General features: G+C 46.3%; 1 protein-coding gene across 3 annotated transcripts in view; it reads left to right on the top strand.

The window, feature by feature from the left end:
* The window catches only part of Tmem131l (transmembrane 131 like), a 155,268-nt gene that overhangs the window by 117,142 nt on the left and 17,318 nt on the right, over positions 1-20,808 (top strand). For all 3 annotated transcript variants that reach the window (XM_004655955.2, XM_045131054.1, XM_045131053.1), the window contains exons 19-26: positions 1,580-1,652; positions 4,646-4,773; positions 6,323-6,465; positions 7,401-7,587; positions 8,050-8,235; positions 9,380-9,529; positions 9,893-10,494; positions 15,936-16,084. In XM_004655955.2, coding sequence (XP_004656012.2) covers positions 1,580-1,652; positions 4,646-4,773; positions 6,323-6,465; positions 7,401-7,587; positions 8,050-8,235; positions 9,380-9,529; positions 9,893-10,494; positions 15,936-16,084 — 1,618 coding nt within the window. The remainder of the gene's footprint in view (positions 1-1,579; positions 1,653-4,645; positions 4,774-6,322; positions 6,466-7,400; positions 7,588-8,049; positions 8,236-9,379; positions 9,530-9,892; positions 10,495-15,935; positions 16,085-20,808) is intronic.

Raw genomic sequence — 20,808 nt, forward strand, 5'->3', positions numbered from 1 at the left:
CTGCTAAGACCTGGTCGCTGAAAGCCTGCCAGGTTTTCCTCCCAGGCTGTGTGTTGAGGGCACAGTGTGAGCCCGTCTACCCATGGACCTGGGTGCCCAGTCTTTTGGTGCTCGTGGTTTCATGGAAGGTCCTGGCACTCTGTGTCAAGGGCACTTTCTGGGTCACTAGGTCAGGTCCACCATCCAATGGAACATTGCTTCCTTAGGAAGCCTTCGTTGTCGTCGGTTTTGACGTGTGCTTTTAAAATTAAGGATGTAAATTATGGCGGGCAGAGCAAGAGACGAGTCTAAAGCCAGAGTCAGTGTTCTGTGCCTGGAATCCCAGCCCTCTGGAAGCTGAGGCAGGAAGATGGCAGATTAGAGACCAGCCTGAGCCACATAGTGAAATAAATCCCTTTTCAAAAACACAGAAAGAGGGCTGGAGAGACGGCTTAGCGGTTAAGCACTTGCCTGTGAAGCCTAAGGACCCTGGTTCAAAGCTCGATTCCCCAGGACCCACGTTAGCCAGATGCACAAGGGGGCGCACGCGTCTGGAGTTTGTTTTCAGTGGCTGGAGGCCCTGGCGCGCTCATTCTCTCTCCCTATATATATATCTGGCTCTCTGCCTGTCACTCTTAAATAAATAAAAGTAAACAAAAATTATTTAAAAAATACAGAAAGAAATGAGTTCAGTGTTTAGAACCTTCTGATCTAGAGGTGAACAGCAGTACGAGATGGTGATGGCTTGTGTGCATTTGTTACAGCATCCTGCTCTCAGGTGATCATGCTCGGAGCGTTTCCTCCTCTTACTTTAGGAAGATCCCAAGATTTCTCCACTTGGGTGCTGCTGGCATTTTGGACCAAATGCTATGTGTGAGAGGGAAGAGAGGTCGCTCAGTGTATTGTAGGATGCCCAGCCACGTCCCTGGCTTCTACCCACTAGAAGCCAGCGCAGAATCCCTGCTCATGGCAACCAAAAGTGTCTCTAGACAACTGCCAGATATTCTGGGCATCCAGCACTGTCTTTGGTTGAAAGTTACTTCCTTTTGAGATCCAAAGTTATTTGGAGGGGAAAAAAATTGGTTATCTTGATTTTTTTTTTAAATATTTTTTGTTCATTTTTAAATTTTTCTTATTTATTTGAGAGTGACAGATAGAGAGGGAGAGAAAGAGACAGAGAGGAAATGGGCGCACCAAGGCCTCCAGCCACTGCAAACGTATTCCAGACACGTGCACCCCCTTGTGCATGTGGCTAATGTGGGTTCTGGGGAATCGAGCCTCAAACCGGGGTCCTTGGGCTTCACAGGCAAGTGCTTAACTGCTAAGCCACCTCTCCAGCCCTAGATCTTCTTTTTTTTTTTTTTTTGTAATCATTATACCCTGGGTTGCTCAAGTCATTCATTGAGTAATATTTATCAGGCACTTAGAATATGTTAGGTGTTGTGGGTGAGTTGAGTGAGGATGAGCTAAATAAAGTCAGTCAGTGTATGAATGAAGTAGGGTAGAATGTGTTCACACTCACACGTGCCTCTGTGGGCAGTGCACATACACATAAATCCATAATTGGTGACTTTCCACATTTGCTTCTGTTTCTTCTTAGGTTTGGCACAGATATGCAGATGGTTAATCTTACAACTAGTGAGTTCCAGCTCACCAAAGCTTGCCCTTACCAGGTAAGATGTCACTTCAGAGACTAACCACAGGGCCCAGTGTGTCTGTCATCTTTGTGTGGCCTTCAGTTTCCCTGTCTAGGCAGGGAACATGCATAGCAAATTTTCCCAGCTAAACAGAAAAGTGGGACTACGTAGCCTGTGAATCATTTTAACGGGATGGGTGGCATTCATGCCAATGCAGAAAGACTTTAATCAGATCTTTGAAGAAAACCAACTTGATGTCCCCAAGTTTATAATTCTCTTAGAGTCCTTGGCCCCCTGAAATTCTTTTTTCTCTTAATATAAGATAAAGTGGAAGCAAATATATTTTTAAAAAAAAAAGCAAACTTCTGTTACTAATCAGTCTTTATGATTTTATCAACTTACCCAATTCCTAAGATACTCATCTATAAAAGAGAATTTTTTTAAATTCTTACGTCTCTTGCCTAAATACTTAGGGGTAGGAGTGAAAATGCCATGTGAAGAGGGCATTGCTCGCCAGGGCACCGTGTAGCCCAGTTTCCTAGTTTCCTCTCAGTCGTTCCGTACAGTAGAGTGTTGCTTCACAGGCATTGCATGTTTAAGCCTTACGTGGAGCATTTGTAAAAAGACTGTACACATGCAAAGCCTCTTTTTCTCTCCCCTTGTCCCTCCAAACCTGTGCTACTGATGGAGCTTAACTGAAATGACAGGAGGGAGACCACGGATAACCTCCAGCTGTGAGCAGGGTTGTAGGTGCCTTTTCAAAGGAGACCTGCTTACAGTGGGAGCCTCTGGGCAGCATGGGAAGGGCAGAGCCCTGTATTTCCTCGGGGACCCTCCCCTGTCCAGTCCTCTCATCTTTGTTACTTCCAGGCAGCATCCAGAGGGATGGAGATAATTAGTTCAAAATATTGGCAGACATTTTGCTGTCTTGGTATCAAATCATATGTAGTTTGAAGTAGAAAAAAAAATAATTCCAGTTTGTTTTATATCTGACTATTCTATCCAGTTTGATCAAATAGGGCAACTCGTTTAGAAAAAGGTTGTCTGAAGAGTTGTAGGGGGTCAGGTGTTTGTGTGCAGAGAGAAGTGAAGGGTAGTCATGGAGAACAGGTTAGCCCTTTATGTACGAAGCTGCAAGTAGTTATAAAACATAACCTATGGGGAACTGGAGAGATGGCCTAGCAGATAAGGCACTTGCCTGCAAAGCCAAAGGACGTAGGTTTGATTCCCCAGGACCCATGTAAACCAGATGCACAAAGTGGAGTTCGTTCACAGTGGCTGGAGGCCTTGGCAGGCCCATTCTCTCTCTATCTGCCTCTTCCCCATCTCTCTCTCAAATACATAATAAAAATTTTAAAAAATCTATTGAGAAGAGAAATTAAACTACTAAAATGTTAGGGGAAAGGTTAAAAACAAAAATAGGCCATAAGCGGTTAGAAACAAGTAAACAAAATGGAAAATATAGTGAAAATAGGCAACATAGATACAAACTAACCCACAAACCTGTAGCAAGCAAAGAAAGAAAGAAAAACATCTTTCTGAAATCAGAAAAAGAAAAGAAAAACGTGATAATCCTGCTATAGTCAGCCTCTGGGTTTGTTGGCTTGCTTTTAGAAATCTAGTTCCTCATTTATGGCCATAGCACCATCAGTGTGCCCAGTCTCGTCAGAAATAAATAGTTCCTTATTGATACACCAAGTGTAGAAAACTAGACTGGAGTGGCGGCTTACTCCTTTAATCCCAGCACTCAGGGGGGTTGAGGTGGAAGAATCATAACGAGTTCAACACCACTCTTGGCTACAAAGTGAGTTCTAGGTCAGCCTAGGTTAGAGTGAGACCCTCCCTCCCCCCCAAAAGAAAAAATGTTAGGCATTGAAGGTTTTGGATCTCCAGACCTTTGGAGACGTGGGGCAAATTATTTAACCTTTCACTTTCATAACATTTGAAAATTTAAAAATGTTTATTAAATGAATTGCTTGGTGTCTTATATGACTTAATTGAAAGAAAGCCTGGCATATAAAATTATTTAATAAAATTCTGCTGTTGGTGTTACATATTTGTCAATTTTTTATTCACTGTTTTATAAAGCAGAATTAGTGTCTTTCATGGAGTTTTTAGCTTTCATGAAAATAACTCAAGTCCCATCGCCGTTCATTCTTTCAGATACCATGGGAAAAGGTAGCAATACTTGAAGGGTAAGAAGCAAATTTAAAAACTAAAAACAGAAAAGAGAGATATTACTGTGCAGATTACATATTGATAGCCAAAAAATATCAATCACTTTTCATGATGAGCTAGGAAAAGCAGCAGAAAGATTAAAAAACCAAGTCTTAGCCGGGCATGGTGGCACACACCCTTAATCCCAGCACTCCGGAGGCAGAGGTAGGAGGATCACCATGAGTTCAAAGCCACCCTGAGACGACATAGTGAATTCCAGGTCAACCTGCACCAGAGTGAAAAACCAAAAAAAAGACAAAAACAGAAATACTGGAGAGATTTCAAGGCATATATCAGTAAATAAAGTTCTCTCTCCTAACTGGGATGGCTCAATGTCGAAAAAGATGGTTTTCCATAACACTTCCCTTCTACTGAAGACTTGCTTGGGCTGGCTGACGGTGGTGGGTGGTCTTGTCTTGCCCCTGCAGCATCTGAGCAGAGGGCTGCTAGATGCTTCACGGAACAAGCATTATTTGGATGTGACTTCTAAATTCAGTTCCCACTCCAGCCAATCCCTTTCCAGCATCTGCTTGGATCTTCATGCATTCGCTACCTGTGGTTCCCGAGGCCCAGGAACTATATTGCGGTGAGCTGGTCAGGACGAATAAGTCTAGTTAGGGTGAGAATTGGGGCAAAGCTCACTGGGAGGGACCTGCTTGGCCTGCACCGTGCCCTGAGTCTCACCCGCAGCACCACAAAGTGAGAGGTAGACCCATGAGCATGGATGCCATCTTGTTTAAAAGACACAGGCTTCTTAGAGCTGGGAACTCTGCACATGCGTAGAGTTGTTCAAGGATGTCAATAATTTGCAGGGTGTGCCTTCGGAAGAGTCCAGGTTTGGTGCCCTTCACTTGCATTTGCAGCCTTTGGAAACGAAAAGGGTTGGTGTCGTGTTCACACCTGCTGACTACGGACAAGTCACCTCACTCATACTAATCCGGTAGGTAGACTCCCGTCACGGGGGCTGTTTCTCGCTGACTCGTCTGATAAACCTCGTTCTTTCTTAAGAACCATCTTCAGCTGAGAGCCGGCACCTCTCAGCACGATGATGGTGCTGAGCTGTGGGTCAGGAAGAGATGGAGGCTGAAGAGAGGGACCATCAGGCTCCACACGTCCACGCTGTCCGCTTGCCTCCTCTGCCAGTAGAGAGTGCAGATTCGTGTCTCCAAGGGGACAGGACATTGCAGTCAACATGTGATCACAAAAATCAGAACACACTCGTGCATAATGCACACTCGGGTGTGTGCCTTGTCTTTATCAGGAGGAATAATGGCAACGCTGCTCTCAGTGTTTCCTCCTCTGGAACCTGACCCTCACGCTCCCCATGTCTGCACCCAGAGCACGTGCCTCACTGACTCGCTGGCCATTTTCCTTTCTTGTTTTTCTTTAATATTTTATCATCCATCCATCTGTCTGTCTGTCTATCTGAAAGAGAAAAAAAGAGGGAAACTGGGCACATCAGGGCCTCCTGCTACTAGAAACAAACTCTAGACGCATTCACCACTCTGTGTTTCTGGCTTTATGTGGGTCCTGAGCAATTGAACCTGAAGCATCAGGTTTTACAAGCAAACGTGCTTAAGCACTGAGCCATCTCTCCAGCCCTTTTCCTTTTATTTATTTTTTTTTATTTTATTTATTTTTTTTTAAAAATTATTTATTTATTTATTTGAGAGCGACAGACACAGAGAGAAAGACAGATAGAGGGAGAGAGAGAGAATGGGCGCGCCAGGGCTTCCAGCCTCTGCAAACGAACTCCAGACGCGTGCGCCCCCTTGTGCATCTGGCTAACGTGGGACCTGGGGAACCGAGCCTCCAACCGGGGTCCTTAGGCTTCACAGGCAAGCGCTTAACCGCTAAGCCATCTCTCCAGCCCGTTATCTACATTTAATAAGACTGTGTATTAGTTACTTTTCTTGTTGCAATGACCTAATGCCTCACAAAAAGTGGTCCAGCAGTCTGAATTACTGTGGACTAAGAAGGATATGTCCAGACAGATATGATTCGCAGGGTGATCATTTATATCTTTAATTTTAAAAACCGTTGCATTTTGTTTATTGGGTCATTGCTAAGGCATTGCCTCTGATCACAAGTACTATGAAAGCTCTCCAATTTTCTCTGAATCACTTTCATTTGTCTAAATTTGTGACTTTATGTCTATCACTTTGATCACATGAAAACTTATTCCCTGGGATGTGTGACCCCCGCACTCAGGTGTCTGGCTACTAGAAAGCTCTATGAGTTTCCCTTTGTGGCCGGTGGCTGGAGATTGCTAGTGCTTACTCATCGCACCTGCTTCCATCAGCTTGCCCTCTGCTGACCTTGGCCTCTCCCGTGTTTGTGGACACACCCTCAGTCCATTAGACACTGGAAGCCCTGTGCTCCTTAAGCTATAGTTAATGTTTTTAGCTAAAATTAACCTTGCTGCCTGGAAATAATTAAACATAAGTTCACTGTATCATGTGGCCCCGCTGGTTTCTGCTTTCCCTTAGGAATAACCTGACCATTATGGACATGGTCAGTGTGGAAGGATTTGGGGCAAGAGAGCTACTGAAAGTGGGAGGAAGGCTTCCAGGTGCAGGAGGTTCGCTCCGATTTAAGGTGCCCGAGTCCACGCTGATGGACTGCCGTCGACGTGAGTTCATATACATAGCAATTGTGGCACAATATATTTCATTTACTCAGGTTTTTTTGAATGATTGAATTAGTGGCTAATATTTAAAAAAAAAAAAACCTATCCAACTGTAGAACTGGTTAAATATTACTACTTACATAAGATAGACTGGGATTTATGTTTATGGGTGTGTTTAAAGTTTGTCATAACACTTTTTTCAAACTCCCAATGTAAAATGTACTTTCATTTATTCCAGAAGTTTAATTGCTAACACCTTAATATATTGAGTATTTGAACTTTCTGTCATGAATGTACTCAAAAGCTTGTATGTGTGCTATTAGTTGGTCTGAGTTTCAATGCGAGTGACGGACATAAGCTCCCAGGGTGATGGGTGGCAAGTAGCAAGCTTAAACTATTTGCCCAGAAAGAGTAAAGTTTAATCTTAACATTGAATGAATAAAGAAGCCAAGAGGAGGTTTTCACTCCTTTGGTACAGAAGACTCTTGACTGCTTTAAGTATTTTTATTTTATTATTTTAAAGAGACAGAGGGAACGAGAGAATTGATGCATTAGGGCCTCAGCCACCGTAATTGAACTTCAAATGCCTGCGCCACCTAGTGGGCATGTGTGACCTTGCATCTGCCTCACCTTTGTGTGTCTGGCTAATGTGGGATCTGGAATGATTGAACATGGGTTCTTAGGCTTTGCAGGCAAGCGCCTTAACTGCTAAGCCATCTCTCCAGCCCTGCTTTAAATATTTCTGTTGTTTTCTGGTTATATAGCAGAATCAGAAATTCTGCTTCCAGAAACTGGCTAGAAACTATGTTTTGAGCTTATGCTAAACTTTTATTCCCTAGATTTTAATAATGTTTGACTGATTCCATAAATATTGATTTAATTAATGATATGAATAATTTGCTTTTTATATATGCTAAATCAAACTCATTCCTCACTAGAATTGAAAGACAGCAAGCAAATTCTGTCTATTACAAAGAACTTCAAAGTTGAGAACATTGGCCCTCTTCCTATAACTGTGTCATCGCTGAAAATCAATGGGTATAATTGCCAGGGCTATGGATTCGAAGTGCTTGACTGTCACCAGTTTTCCCTGAACCCAAATACGTCCCGTGATATCAGTATTGTGTAAGTGCTGGGGTTCGACCTTTTTTACTCTGTGGTGCATGTAACATTGAGAGGATGGGCTTTTTCCTTTGGTAGTACATCTTTTATTTTACTTTTGGTAGTACATTTTTTTTAATTTTTTATTTTACTTTATTTATGAGAGAGAGATTGAGAGAGAGAGAGAGAGAGAGGCAGGCAGATAGAATGGGCATACCAGGGCCTGTAGTTACTGCAAACAAACTCCAGACACTTGTGCCACCTTGTGCATCTGGCTTATGTGGGTGGTGGGGATTCGAGCCTGGGTCCTTAGGCTTCGCAGGCAGACACCTCAACCACTAAGCCATCTCTCCAGCCCTGAAGTTGTTTTTATATAAAGGTTTGTTTTGTAGACACTGGTTTGTTACTGTTATGGTTATTTTGCTTTGTGGGTGAAAATTGAAAGCAGCAAATGTTCATTAGAAAAAACAAATGACTCCTTCCCAGGTTTACGCCAGACTTCACATCTTCCTGGGTCATCCGTGAGCTGACGCTGGTAACTGCAGCAGACCTGGAGTTCCGCTTCATTCTCAACGTGACTCTTCCTCATCACCTGTTACCCTTGTGTGCGGATGTGGTGCCGGGGCCCAGCTGGGAGGAGTCCTTTTGGAGGCTCACCGTCTTCTTTGTCAGGTAAACCTCCACCTTTTCTGTTCCTCTTCTTGGAGAATGCGTGGAAATACAAAGTGCCCAAGCACGTCTAGTTAAATGGTAGGAATTGAGTGGGATTTGTATTGCTCTGAGAATGCTGACACATATGAAATAGACAAGGTTGTAATGAGCAAGTGGTAAGCCCGTAGGAGGCTAACTGCAAGGGAGGGAGAGCCTGCAAGTGGAACTGGAAGCTGGGCTCTGCAGCGCTCACTGACGTTCGCGGTGAATCCTCTGAAAGGGATTTTATTGTGGAAATATGTTTAGAAATTGCATTGTAATGTCAACCTGATAAGTATGCAGTTTTTTATTGTGGAAATATATTTAGAAATTGCATTGTAATGTCAACCTCATAAGTATGCAGTTTTTTTTTAAGTCTTTTGAAATACATTTGTATTTGTTTGCAAGCAGAGAGATAGAGAGAGAGAGAGAGAGAGATAGTGAGTGTGGGCGTGCCAGGGCCTCTCGCCACTGTAAGCAAACTCCAGATCCATGCGCCACCCTGTGCATCTGCTTTTATGTGGGTCCTGGGGAATTGAGCTTAGTTATTAGGCTTTTGCAGGCAAGTGTCTTAACCTCTGAGCCATCTCTGTGGCCTAGTATGCACGTTTTTGAAGACTTGGGTTAATTTTTCCCTTTAAGAAACATCAGAAACATGGCATGTATTTTATGAGCCAGTACCATACCTGTAGTGGTTTCCCTTAGATCCTCTGCTACTTTTCTGTCCTAAGACCCTCCCGCCCTCCCTCCTTTCTTCCATTTTATTTTATTTTATTTTTTTGGTGGTGGTTGTTTGCTTTTCTGAGGCAGGGTCTCACTCTAGCCCAGGCTGACCTGGAACTCACTATGTAGTCTCAGGGTGGCCTTGAACTCATGGCCATCATCCTACCTCTGCCTCCCGAGAGCTGGGGTTAAAGGCGTGCGTCACCACGCCCGGCTACCTCACTCCATTTTATTTGAACTTACTGTGTTGCCCATATTGGTCCCAAAACTCTTAGGCAGCTTAAGCAATCCTCCTGCCTCAGCCTCTGTCTAGCTAGAACTGCAGGTGTGTGCCACTGCGTGTGGCTTACAGCCAGAGCCCTTCAGACCCTGCAGTAACTACTGTCATTGCTTTCCTCCCCAGCCTGTCCCTGCTGGGTGTGATTTTAATAGCCTTCCAGCAAGCACAGTACATTCTAATGGAGTTCATGAAGTCAAGACAGCGGCAGAACGGCAGCTCCTCCGCGCAGCAGAACGGCGGGCCCGGGGACGTCATGAGCTCCCACGCTCACAAGTGAGAAGCTTGCTTTCTTGCTGCTGTGGGAGGGCTGGGTGAGCAAGGGGCTGTTCTCACCTTTGATAGTGCCCATTTCTGACTGCATTTTAAGGTGACTTGACTGCATGTTTATTTTTGCAAAATTTTCCTGTCTTATATGAATAGCTGCAGTATCTCTTCTGACGTTGTCTTTGTGTGAAGCCTTAGTTCATGGTGTCCACATTGGCAAAAAACATAACGCTTTGGACAGAGGGAAGCTAGAACTCTTCAGTCAGGACGCGGCGCGAGTTCCTGCTTCCGTCTCCTGGATGTAGAAGAGAAGGGGGAGGTTCCATTCCTTTGGTTTGCATTCGTGTTGAATGTCTTTCTTCCTGAATTCAGAAGTAACTGCAAGAACTTTCTCGACTCGTACAACCTCTCCGATAAAGGCCGAGGGAGGAGCTGCCTTCCACTGGGTACACCCCCGAGCCGGATCCAGAACGCTGCCAAGAGGAGCCCAGCCACCTACGGCCACTCTCAGAAGAAGCACAAGTGCTCCGTGTATTACAGCAAACCCAGAGCCAGCAGCACCTCGGAGGAAAAGCAGACTTTGACCCCGGGCAGCCCCCTGGCCCCTGCTAGAGAGGACATTTGCACGGATGCTGTGGGTGAGAACTGGGTCAGCCTCAAATACCCCAGTGGCCTGAATGTCAACGTGCAGAAGAACGTATCCCTCCCCAGACCTGTCTCGAATAAGGAGGACAGCGCTCTGAAAACCGCGGCGGTCAGCAGTGCATCTTCAGAGTGCAGCGTTAAGGAGGGAGGGCGGACCTGTATGTTTCCTAAGGAAACTGACCCCAGACCCTCGGAGCGCGCGGCGGAGCCCAGGGAACGGGAGCTCTGCTCCGGGAAGACTTCTAAGAAGCCCGCTGAGCACTCTCTGCCGAAAAACTTACCTCAGCACCACCAGACAGACTTGCCTGAAGTTTCCAGGAAACATAATGGTAATCTTGTCCCCCACTTCAGTGGTTCTGCTCTCCTGTTTCTATCTTGTCTGTTCTGAATGTGATTTGTTCCCATCTGCTGTTTTGTTTTGTTTTTCCTCTGAGGCATTGTTCCGCTGTGCAGTATGGCTGGCTCTGAACCCATGGCAGTCCTCCTGCCTCAGCCTCCCATGCTGGGGTTATAGGCATGAATTAATATCCACAGCAGTGGATTTCAGTAACAATTGTGGAAGCGGAGTGCTTGAGCTCAGGCACACAGTTTTTTATTTTAAAAATTATTTTATTTATTTGAGAAAGAGAGAGAGAGGGAGAGAATGGGTGCACCAGGGCCTTCAGCCACTGCAAACAAACTCCAGGTGCATACGCCACCTTGTGCATCTGGCTTACGTGGGTCCTAGGGAATTGAACCTAGGTCCTTCAGGCTTCGCAGGCAAGCGCTTTAACCACCAAGTCAGCTCTCCACTGCATCATGCACACAGTTTTAGTAAAGGTATAAATGATGAGTATAGAATTTTCAGTCAAGTTTTTAGAACATTGTGGCTGAGATGTTCCAGTTTTAGAACGTAAGCTCAGAGGGAGGTGGCCATCATACTTTATTGCTGGGGAGCCAGTGATACTTCCTAATGACTTGCTCTTAGCATCAGTCCATCTGTAAAAATTGATGACCCCATGTTATGCTTCTGACTGAACAGAATGTCACTGACTTCCACAGCTGCCAGCACCTCGTGTCTCCTGGCTTTGCTTCTGGCATTGCAAGCACCCCTTGGTTAGAAGACACACGTTCTCATGCAGCCAGCCCAGCAATAGAATCAAGGGACCGGAGCTAGAAAGACTTAAAGAGAAGGTTGGCAAAGTTGGTAGGATGCTTTAGCTGGTCCCGGTAGTCTGTGACAAGGCCCTGCACTTCTTCCCTCTCCCTCCTCCTCTCTCCCTCCCTTTCTTTCTCCTTCTGACTATTTTTCATATCTCTTAGCACATTCTTGTACCTGGTGAAACGTTCGTGAGATGTTCAAGTTGCTTTTGATCTTAATTGGAACAAGTAACTGCTGGTCAGCTTCATGTTACTGTAATGAAGATAAATACCTGAGACAGTTTACAAAGAGGACAGGAGGCGTATTACTTAGCTCAGGGTTCTGAAGTCTCTAGTATAAAATCAGGTGGCCCCATTGTTTTGGGCTTCTGATGGGCCCAGCAGAGGAGCGCATGCCTCAGAAAAAGTTCTTACATCATGAGCTAGGAGGCAGAGAGAGCCAGGGAATGGAGACTGAGGACTCATGACTCCCTTTGAGGGCACACTCCCAGTGAGTGACCTCAGGCCCTCCCATGAGGCCGACTTCCTAATGAGGGGTTCACGACACCTTCTGATGGTGGCATCCTGGAGACAAGGCGCATACTTAGGCCCTAGCACTGGTGGGAATACCTTGTAATACCAAATATTACCATAAAGGTCATAGAAGTGGTTGTTTTACCATATTGTTTAGGGTGTGATGATGGTGGAACTGTTCTGTACAGAGTACAGACACAGCTTTTTTTTTTCTCTTGACATTGAAGAGAGGGGTACAGAAAACTTCTGGACTAATTTTAAAGAGCTTTAGATGCGCTGGTTAAAACATCAAGTTAAATTTTGAACATTGCACGAAGGGTATTTCTAGTTCAAAACAGAGTTGGAGTTTTCTAAAGGAATGTGCTTCCCTGAAGCACCCCGTTCCCACTGTTTACTGCGGCAGCATTTTCCATGTGTGTCGGAGGTGACGCGTCTGCAGGCTTGGCCCCATGAGTGTGCCCCGGATAGCGTGGTTGACTGCGGGTTTCGTTCAGAGCAGACCCTGGCCTGCGGAACGCTTGGTGGGGAATGGCTGGGTGCCTGTTCCTGTCCAGGGCCCAGGCTGAAATCCCTGTTAAGGTGGCCTTATAGAGGGAGACCAATGGGTTTTGTCCTTGCTTTCTAAGGCACTGAGACCTGAACATACCACTGACCAATATTACATGGACTTGAGAGAATAGCATCGTATATCTGGATGAACATGCCACATGGTGTGTAGATATTTGAGAGGAACAACATCCTGCCACTGCATGGTCCTTTGAGGGGTTGCAGTGTAGAGGTGTGGATCACAGCTATGGTCTCAGAGGATTTGAGTGTGGGCTTTCAGATCCTTCCATCCGATTCTGTTTATTTATTTGCATGCATGTTTTGTGTGCACATGCTAGTGTCTCTTGCCACTGCAAACGAATGCCAGACATATACTGCTTTCTGTGGGTACTGGTGAATTGAATGCAGGCCAGTAGGCTTTGCAAGCAGGTTCCTTTAGCTGCTGAGCCATCTCCCTGGCCTTTCTCCTCTTCCGGTACCTGATGTTTAACGCCAGTATTGGAGCCGGGGACCCCTGTTTAAGAACACGGTTGCATGTGTGAGTACATTTAGTAGGGAAGCCCATACGCCTAAGGCTTGCTTCTCTCTTCGTAGCTGGTTGGCCTGCCCAGAACGCTCTCTGTGTGGACACCACTGTGTTCGTGATGCTGGAGGGGCGTGACGTGCGCTTGTGCGCTACTGGACTTTTTAAGCTGCTTTAAGCAGTCTCCTAGCAGCCTGTAACATGATGGGCAGATCAGATAAGAAGTGATGAGGGAATGTTGGCCTTCCACTATGAGCAAACAGTCCCCTAGTCAGTTCTACTGTGTACTGTTAGCAAGTGAATACTGAAGAGGGGCCCCTCGAGCAATCAGCCTGTGTCCATGCATTCTGTACCTGAAGGCAAACCAACCAGGGAAGAAAATACCCACAAAAAAGTTATCCCTATAGTGAACATGGACAGATTCTTTTTCTTACCATTGTTCTCTGAAATATACAATAAAATACCTAATGACATGAATCTGTATTGTATTCGGTATTTCAGGCGCTGTAGAGGTGATTTAAAGGATGTGTGCCACGTAGGTAGCTTATGTGCATGAGCACCCGTGGGTGTTGGTAAGGCGTCTAGAACCAGTTCTGGATGCTGAGGGATGGTTGTATGTGTTGAGCTCCTAGCCCTCGTCTAGGAATGCACTGGTACATATGTAAAGGAAAGCAGAAGTGTGGACAGTGCAGGCTGCCGTCGAGTGCTTGGTTAGAAATGTGAGGTTTGGGCTGGGGAAGTGGCTTAGCGGTTAAGGCGTTTGCCTGGGAAGCCTAAGGACTTCGGTTTGATTCCCCAGGACCCACGCTAGCCAGATGCACAAGGGGGCACATGCGTCTGGAGTTCATTTGCAGTGGCTGGAGGCCCTGGTGCACCCATTCTCTCTTTCTGCCTCTTCCTTTCTCAAATAAAGAAATAAAATATTTTTAAAATGTGAGGGTTAAGGGGAATCTGACAGGGGTGTACCCCACTGTCCTCTCAGATGCATCTGACGTGAATTTCTTGGTTCCTTGGGTTCAGTGTCTCTAGGAATGTGGTTCTGTTGCCAGCAGTGACCCCACGTGCCTCTGCATATGTCTTTCCCATTTACTTTCCCAGTCTCTCCTGCCATTGCCAGAAACATCGGAACATTCCACCATGTTTTACATTACCTATGAATCTGGCTGCAAGAGTCATTTTCTATACTTCTCTTGTATTGGGAGGCCACACCTCTAATCTTGACATAAAGCCTCCTTTTCTGAAAGCGTAGACCTGCTGTAACGCGGTTGTGCACACCAGAGTGAGCCGTCTGCCTCCTGGGCGTTCACAGCAGCGTGAATTTACACAAACACTGACAGTGAAGACGGGCTCACCTCGTGCCTCCTGGAAAACCCACATATCCTCTTTGTAACAGCAGAAGGGGAAGGGATGTGTGCTCCGTGGCTTCCGTGACTTGGAGCCACTGCAAACAGACTCCAGATGAATGCACCTCCTTGTGCATCTGGCTTACTTGGGTCCTGGGGAATCGAACCGAGGTCCTTTGGCTTTGCAGGCAAACGCCTGAACCGCTAAGCCATCTCTCCAGCCCCCATGTGTGGTTTTTGCGGACTGCTCATTTCTTGGCTGTGGGCAGAGACAGCAGTAGGAGAAGGGCCTTCCTGAGCTGGCTCACGTGTCCTTTGGTGGGGAAGCTTGCTTACTGTTACATCTGTGCTGATAGCTGCTTCATGGGCTGGGCGGCTGGGCTCCTGTTGCAGATAAGGAAATGGACACTGTAAGAGGTGACACTGAGAAGAGTCATTGCTGGTATTCTCATTGCTAAAACCCAAGTTCTTACTCTCCCTCCTCTCAACTTTAAGAAAACAACAAAGATACACAACATAAGGTGTTACCATCTTAACTATATTTTAAAAATATTTTTATTTATTTGAGAGAGAGAGAGAGAAACAGAATGAGTATAGGTGCACCAGGGCCTCTTGCCACTGCAAACAGCCTGCATACCCACGTGCTACTTCGTGCATTTGGCTTCACGTGGGCGCTGGAGAATCAAATCTGGGACATCCAGCTTTACAATCAGGTGCTGTTAACCACCGAGCCATCAATCTGACTCACTCTTAACTATCTTTGTTATACCATTCAGAGACAGTAAGTATATTTATGCTTTTGTACGACCATCACCGTGATCCATTTTCCCAGCTCTCCATCACCACAGCTGTCAACTGTGCCCAGTAAGGAATGAGTGGCGTCGCTCCTTCTCCCAGCCCCTGGCAAACACCCTTTCAGTCTGTTTGGGTATGACTACATTAGGTCCTTCACACAAAACGTTTCCAAACAGAATCATAGAGCACTCGTCCCTTTTTTTCTGGCTTATTTCTCTTAACATAATGTGTTAAGGATCCTCCAGGTTGTAGCTTGTTTCTTTTTGGTAACACGCACGTACACACGCATGTGCACACGCACGCACACACACACACACACACACACACACACACTGGAAGTTTACAGTGCAGTAGTGTTAGGCAGAGGCACGTGGGGCAGGGCATCGGGCTGGCTGGTGTCAGTCTGTCTGCATACTGCGTCTTCTCTCTTCTTTCTCTCATTGGGAGGACATTCAGTTGTTTTTGCTTCTTTGACACCTTTTCAAGACTGTGGAACTCTTGCAGCAGGAACATTCTCTTTTAACTTGTTAACAAAGCGAGTGTTTATTGTACCGTGGATGCCAAGAACAGTCCTCACGTCCATTGAGTCAGGGAGGTCGTATGATGTAGGACAGAGGCTTACATATGTGGCATAAGAACAGAAAAAAATTGGGCTGGGGTGGTGACTCGGGTTAAAGGCTCTTGTCTGCAAGGCCTCATGGTCCAGGTTTGATTCCCCAGTATCCATGTAAAGCCAGATGTTCTAGGTATCGCTTGCATCTGGAGTTTGTTGGCAGTGGCCAGAGGCCCTGATGTCATGCTCATTTCCCCCTTCCTTCTCTTCTCTCTTTCTGTTTGCAAATAAATAAACTAAAAAAAAAAAAACTTTTTAAAAAAATGACGGAAATTGAGTTGTTTTTATTTCTTCAAGGACACAACCAGCAAGTGCCTGTCAAGAATGAAGTAGACAGTTGTGAAACCTTGAGAAGGGCCAGAGCCAAGTCGCCTTCAGAAAAGAAGCCTCCGAGATCGGCTAAAGAGGACATGTGCTCCGAGAAGCAGGACACGCCCTCACTGGAGGTCTGTCTCCTTTTCCCTGTCCTGTTGACTCAAGCACGACCACAGACAGGGCCTGGCGTCCACGTATTTGTGTGGCAAGTGTGTGGAGGAGGATGGCGGCTCTCCTTCCACCTCACAGCCTGTGAGGATTAGATGAGTTCCTCTGAGAAACACTTAGAACGGCAGCCCGCGCCGAGAACTGGCTGTTGAGCACTCAGGGAGGGACAGTTTTGGTGGTGGCCGTGACGTAAAGAGGGGTGGCTGAGCTTTGAGACGAGACTCTCAGTGGACTTTTGGCGACGGACTAGAGCTTCCTCAGTGAGTCAGCCGGGAGCAAGAGGAGAGGTGACCTCTGCGCCCGCGGGGGCAGATCGTGCAGGGAGCAGCTGCGCCCGGGTCTGCATGCCGAGCAGTGTCGGGGTGTGGGTGCGGCACACGAGCCGAGAACCTGGCCCAGAGAGGAAGGAGGTGCGCCTGCCCGGGACAAGTCAAGCCACTGTGTTTGGAATAGGGAGTCAGTGAGGTGAGGATGCCACCTTTTTGATGCTGTCCTGAGAGACTGGTCTGTATGTCAGTGACATTGAAGTCCAGGCTAAGAATGTGTCGGGAAACGCAGGAGCAGGTGGCTCACAACCACTTGGTATGATAGGACCCTGAGAACCAGAGGTGTGGCCACTGGTACCCTCTGCAACATGTGGGGGCCATACCCCCCATTAGGCCTTGTCCCTAGCTTACAGTCTTGACCACATTTAGCTTTGTGTATCTGGGCACCTTCTTACAAGGGTCTCCTTACTGTAGTGCGATGACTTTCTCCCATGCATCTTCACCACTAGGTCCTCAAGGGCCCGGGCCTCGCCATGTTGTCTCTGTCCCTGGAGCTTCACGAGTCCTTGGCTCATCCTTGTGGTTGTGAGCCCTCCTCCCTCTGCAGGTTTGTGTGCCTGCTGGAGACGTCTTCGCCCAATGTTGGCAGCTGGTTTACTAGGAAGAATGCAAGCCTCAGGGTTTGAGGGAATCAGGCTGAACTTTGTGGTCCAAGGTCATCCCCATGATTGCAAGGTAGATTCTCTGGTGCTGCTATGAGGCTGTCTTTAGCTATTTCTTTGAAGATCCTGGGACTAAGCAGTTTTATAGAGGTGTTCCGTAAGATCCTGTGAGTGTGCGCGCTGTCCATGGCATTGCTCTGTGAGGTCCTCTGAGTGTGCTGTCCGTGGCATTGTTTTCTGAGCATACTCTCTGTGGCATTGTCCCGTGAGGTCCTCTGAGCGTACTCTCCATTGTATTGTTCATTTGGAGAAATTTGTTCTCAGTAAACACATTCCCAAGTGGAATGCTCAGTGTTAATTTTTTTCTTGCACATTCTTAGAGCCTAACTTTACACCTTCAGAAAATCTTATAAGGCTGTCTGTAGTACACAGAGAGCAGTCTTCTAGATTTGTAGGCATGTGGCTCAACTTTAGGAAGCATCAAGTGCATTTTAACCCTAGCTTTTTATGTTCTTTTTTGCCATTTTGTTTCTCATAAAAGTAGTTTCCAGCTGGACATGGTGGCACATGCTTGTAATACCAGCCCTTATGAGGTGGCGGGAATAGAATCGGGCTGTATGGTGAGTTGAGGGGTCAGCCTGTGCTTTAGGAGACCCTGTCTCCAAAACAAGCAAAATGAAGAAAAATAATGCATGATTGTTACAGCAGCATAAAAAATTAGCTACTTGAATAGACTTCTGTATTCTCTCTGCTGTGCATGTTTTTCAGAGTTGTGTTAGTACTGTAAGGTAGCTGAGAGTAACTACATGCCCTGTGTGCGTGTAAAGTAGCTGCGGGTAACTGCTGTCATTGTGTGCGTATTGTTGTTATCCTCATTTTCTCATGTTGCTAAAAATTAAATGGGGAGCTGGACTTTTAGTGGCTTTGGGACATTGTATCATTAACTATAGCTGAACCTGTCCTTTGTTAGGTGAATTTTCAAATTGTTTCCAACCTTTTCTTTCCACAAGCAAGCGTATGGAGAACACCTTTTCAGGACCCTTTGCCTGTACTGTTGATCCAGCCTTGTTAGTGGACGTCCGAAGCTAAAGGGAAGGGAGTCAGTCCTTGCGGGTTCTGATGCCCACACGCTCAGGGGGCACGGGAGCACCCTGGCTCTGTCTTCTCTGCTGCTCACTCATTGCACAGCATTTTTACGGCTGCTATCCGGGAAGCAGCCCGAAGCTCCGTGCATCTAAACCGCTGAGCTGTGCCCTTAGGCCTTGTTAGCCAAGTCTTGGTCAGTGTGACAGGTATGATTAGATTTCTGGGAAATTGAGCTTCTTTTTTTTTTTTTGTGGTGGTGATGGGCATTAGAGCCGGTCGCCTGTGCCCTGGACACTTGTGTTTTGGCCGTCATTTCAGTTGGGATCTGATCTAGAAAACGGTGAACACTTTCCTTTTTTGGGGGGGGGGTAAAATTCAGAAAAAAAATCATTTAATCATCTATCCAAAATTCCACCACTTGAAGGAAATTCTGTAAACAAAGTAAATGCCCAGCCAGAGGCCAGCACTGTCACAGCATGTCATGTCCCCAACCACAGCCTGGTACTGTGCATGTGTGGCGCACACATTTGGGTTACTAATGGAATGACGTGAAATCCAAGTTGGTGTGTGTAATCTGCCTTTTCAAGGAACTATGCTGGATGACCCCCCGCCCCCGCACACACCTTCTCTATTTCTTTCTTGAGTTTGTTGTATTTTATGTCTTTTGCCTATTTTTCTATTGAGTGTTGGTTGAGGTCTTGCTTATTGTAAGAGTACTTCTGTATGTTTATGTTTTAACTTTGTTCATCAAATATTGAGAAATCAGATATTTTTCCCTGTTTGACCTTTCCTGTTTATACTTACTTTTACCTATATATGGTGGCCTTAAGCTTGCAGTGAACCTGTAGTTTCTCTTTGATTTCCTTTTTAAAATTATTATTATTATTATTTTGTCTTTGTTTTGTTTTTTGAGGTAGGGTTTCACTCTAGCTCAGGTTGAACTGGAATTCACTATGTAGTCTCAGGGTGGCCTCAAACTTGTGGCGATCCTCCTACCTCTGCTTTCCAAGTGCTGGGATTAAAGGCGTGTGCCACCATGCCTGGCTTTGATTACCTTTTTTTTTTTTTTTAATGGGAGAGTAAGAGAAACAGAATTGGTATGCCAGGGCCTCCAGCCACTGCAGTCAAACTCCAGGCGTGTGTGTCCATTTGTGCGCTTGTCTGTCTATGCATGTGGCTTATCTGGGACCTGGAGAGTCAGACATGGGTCATTAGGCTTCGCAGCCAAACGCCTTAACCACCTCTCCAGCCCTGATTTTCTTTTTTGCCTTTTATTTACACTAGGGAAGCTTTCTTGACACCTCCATTACTCATCCGCTCTGCCAGGGAGATTATTAGCGAGCTTAAGTGGTCGACCTTGCTGGGTCAGTAACGCTGAGGTAGAGAGTAGCTGAGACTCAAAGAAACTGCTTACTGCCTCCTAGGTAACTCCTCTTTTGGAGGAACTTGGGAAACAGAGACCACATCTAGTAGGCTGGGAGTGAAGTTTGGCCGCAGAGGTAGTGTCATTATTGTGACTCCCATGGCTCTCCCTGCAAGATTTCTTGCCACCATGCCCTGCAGGAAAACTGCTCCAGCCCATAGTCCTTCCTCTTTTCAGACTTCTGGGCAAGTGCTCTGCCTTTCTCTCTGCAGGGCTGCCCCCAGCCCATGCCTGAATGGCTGGCCTGTTTGCTCCAAGCCTGCCTCCTGAATCCCTCCTGTGTCCTGTGGCTCTTGGAATTGGCTTCTCAGTTCTTCTCAGTATTCCTTGTGGGCCTCTGGGTCCAGCTTGCCTGCACTCTCCTTCCCTTCTCATCCCCATAGAACCTGTGATGCTTGGGAGCTCCGCAGCCCTCCTCTCAGTCATTCTAAATGTACTCGTCCTCTTGCCTGCACAGGGTGACAGTTCCATCCAGATTGAGTTCAGAAAGGTAACCAGTGGCAGTGAGCATTCACCAGATCCCGTTTCCCCACCCCCACTGACAGACGGTGCTGGAGGAAGACTTAAGTCCTGGTGAGGACAGTCCTTTTGTCCCATGAATGGACAAGGTGGGCTGCTGAAGGGAGGAGGAGGAGCACAGAACGTCAAGTAGATCTAGAAGCGATCCATGAATAAATAGCGTGTATGGTGTTTACTGCGGAGTCACGTGCCTCTCACCCTTTCATGTCCATTTATTGTTATTAAAAGCCCTGTAGAAAAGGGTTGTGTGTATGTGTGTGTGTGTGTGTGTTTGACTTACAAGGTTTAAAGAATTTATTTTATTTGCATGTGCACACATGTGTGTATGGGCATACTAGGGTCTCTTGCCACTACAAATGAACTCCAGACGCCTGGGCAACTTGTTGTCCGACTTCACATGAGTGCTTGGGAATTGAGCCGAGATCGTAAGGCAGGCTTTGTACGCATGCACCTTTAGCTGCTAAGCCACCTCCCCAGCTCTAACTTACAGGTTTTCGAAATAATTTTAGGATCAGAATAAAAGATTACTTAGTTAATACTGGGGAGGAGATTAAAATACTGGCGAGGACGACACAGGAACCCCAGGGCTGCCCTGCAGCTACAGTTGCAGTCTCGTTTAGTTTCCAGGAAAGGTTCTGATAACCCCAGATGTCTGACCCGTCAGCAGCTCAGGTATCAGCCGCTTACTTCTCCTCCCAAGGCCCACGTGTCAGTCACGTGTCGGCCAGAAC

The sequence above is a fragment of the Jaculus jaculus genome, chromosome 12, assembly GCF_020740685.1.
Source record: "Jaculus jaculus isolate mJacJac1 chromosome 12, mJacJac1.mat.Y.cur, whole genome shotgun sequence".
Lineage (NCBI taxonomy): Eukaryota > Metazoa > Chordata > Mammalia > Rodentia > Dipodidae > Jaculus > Jaculus jaculus.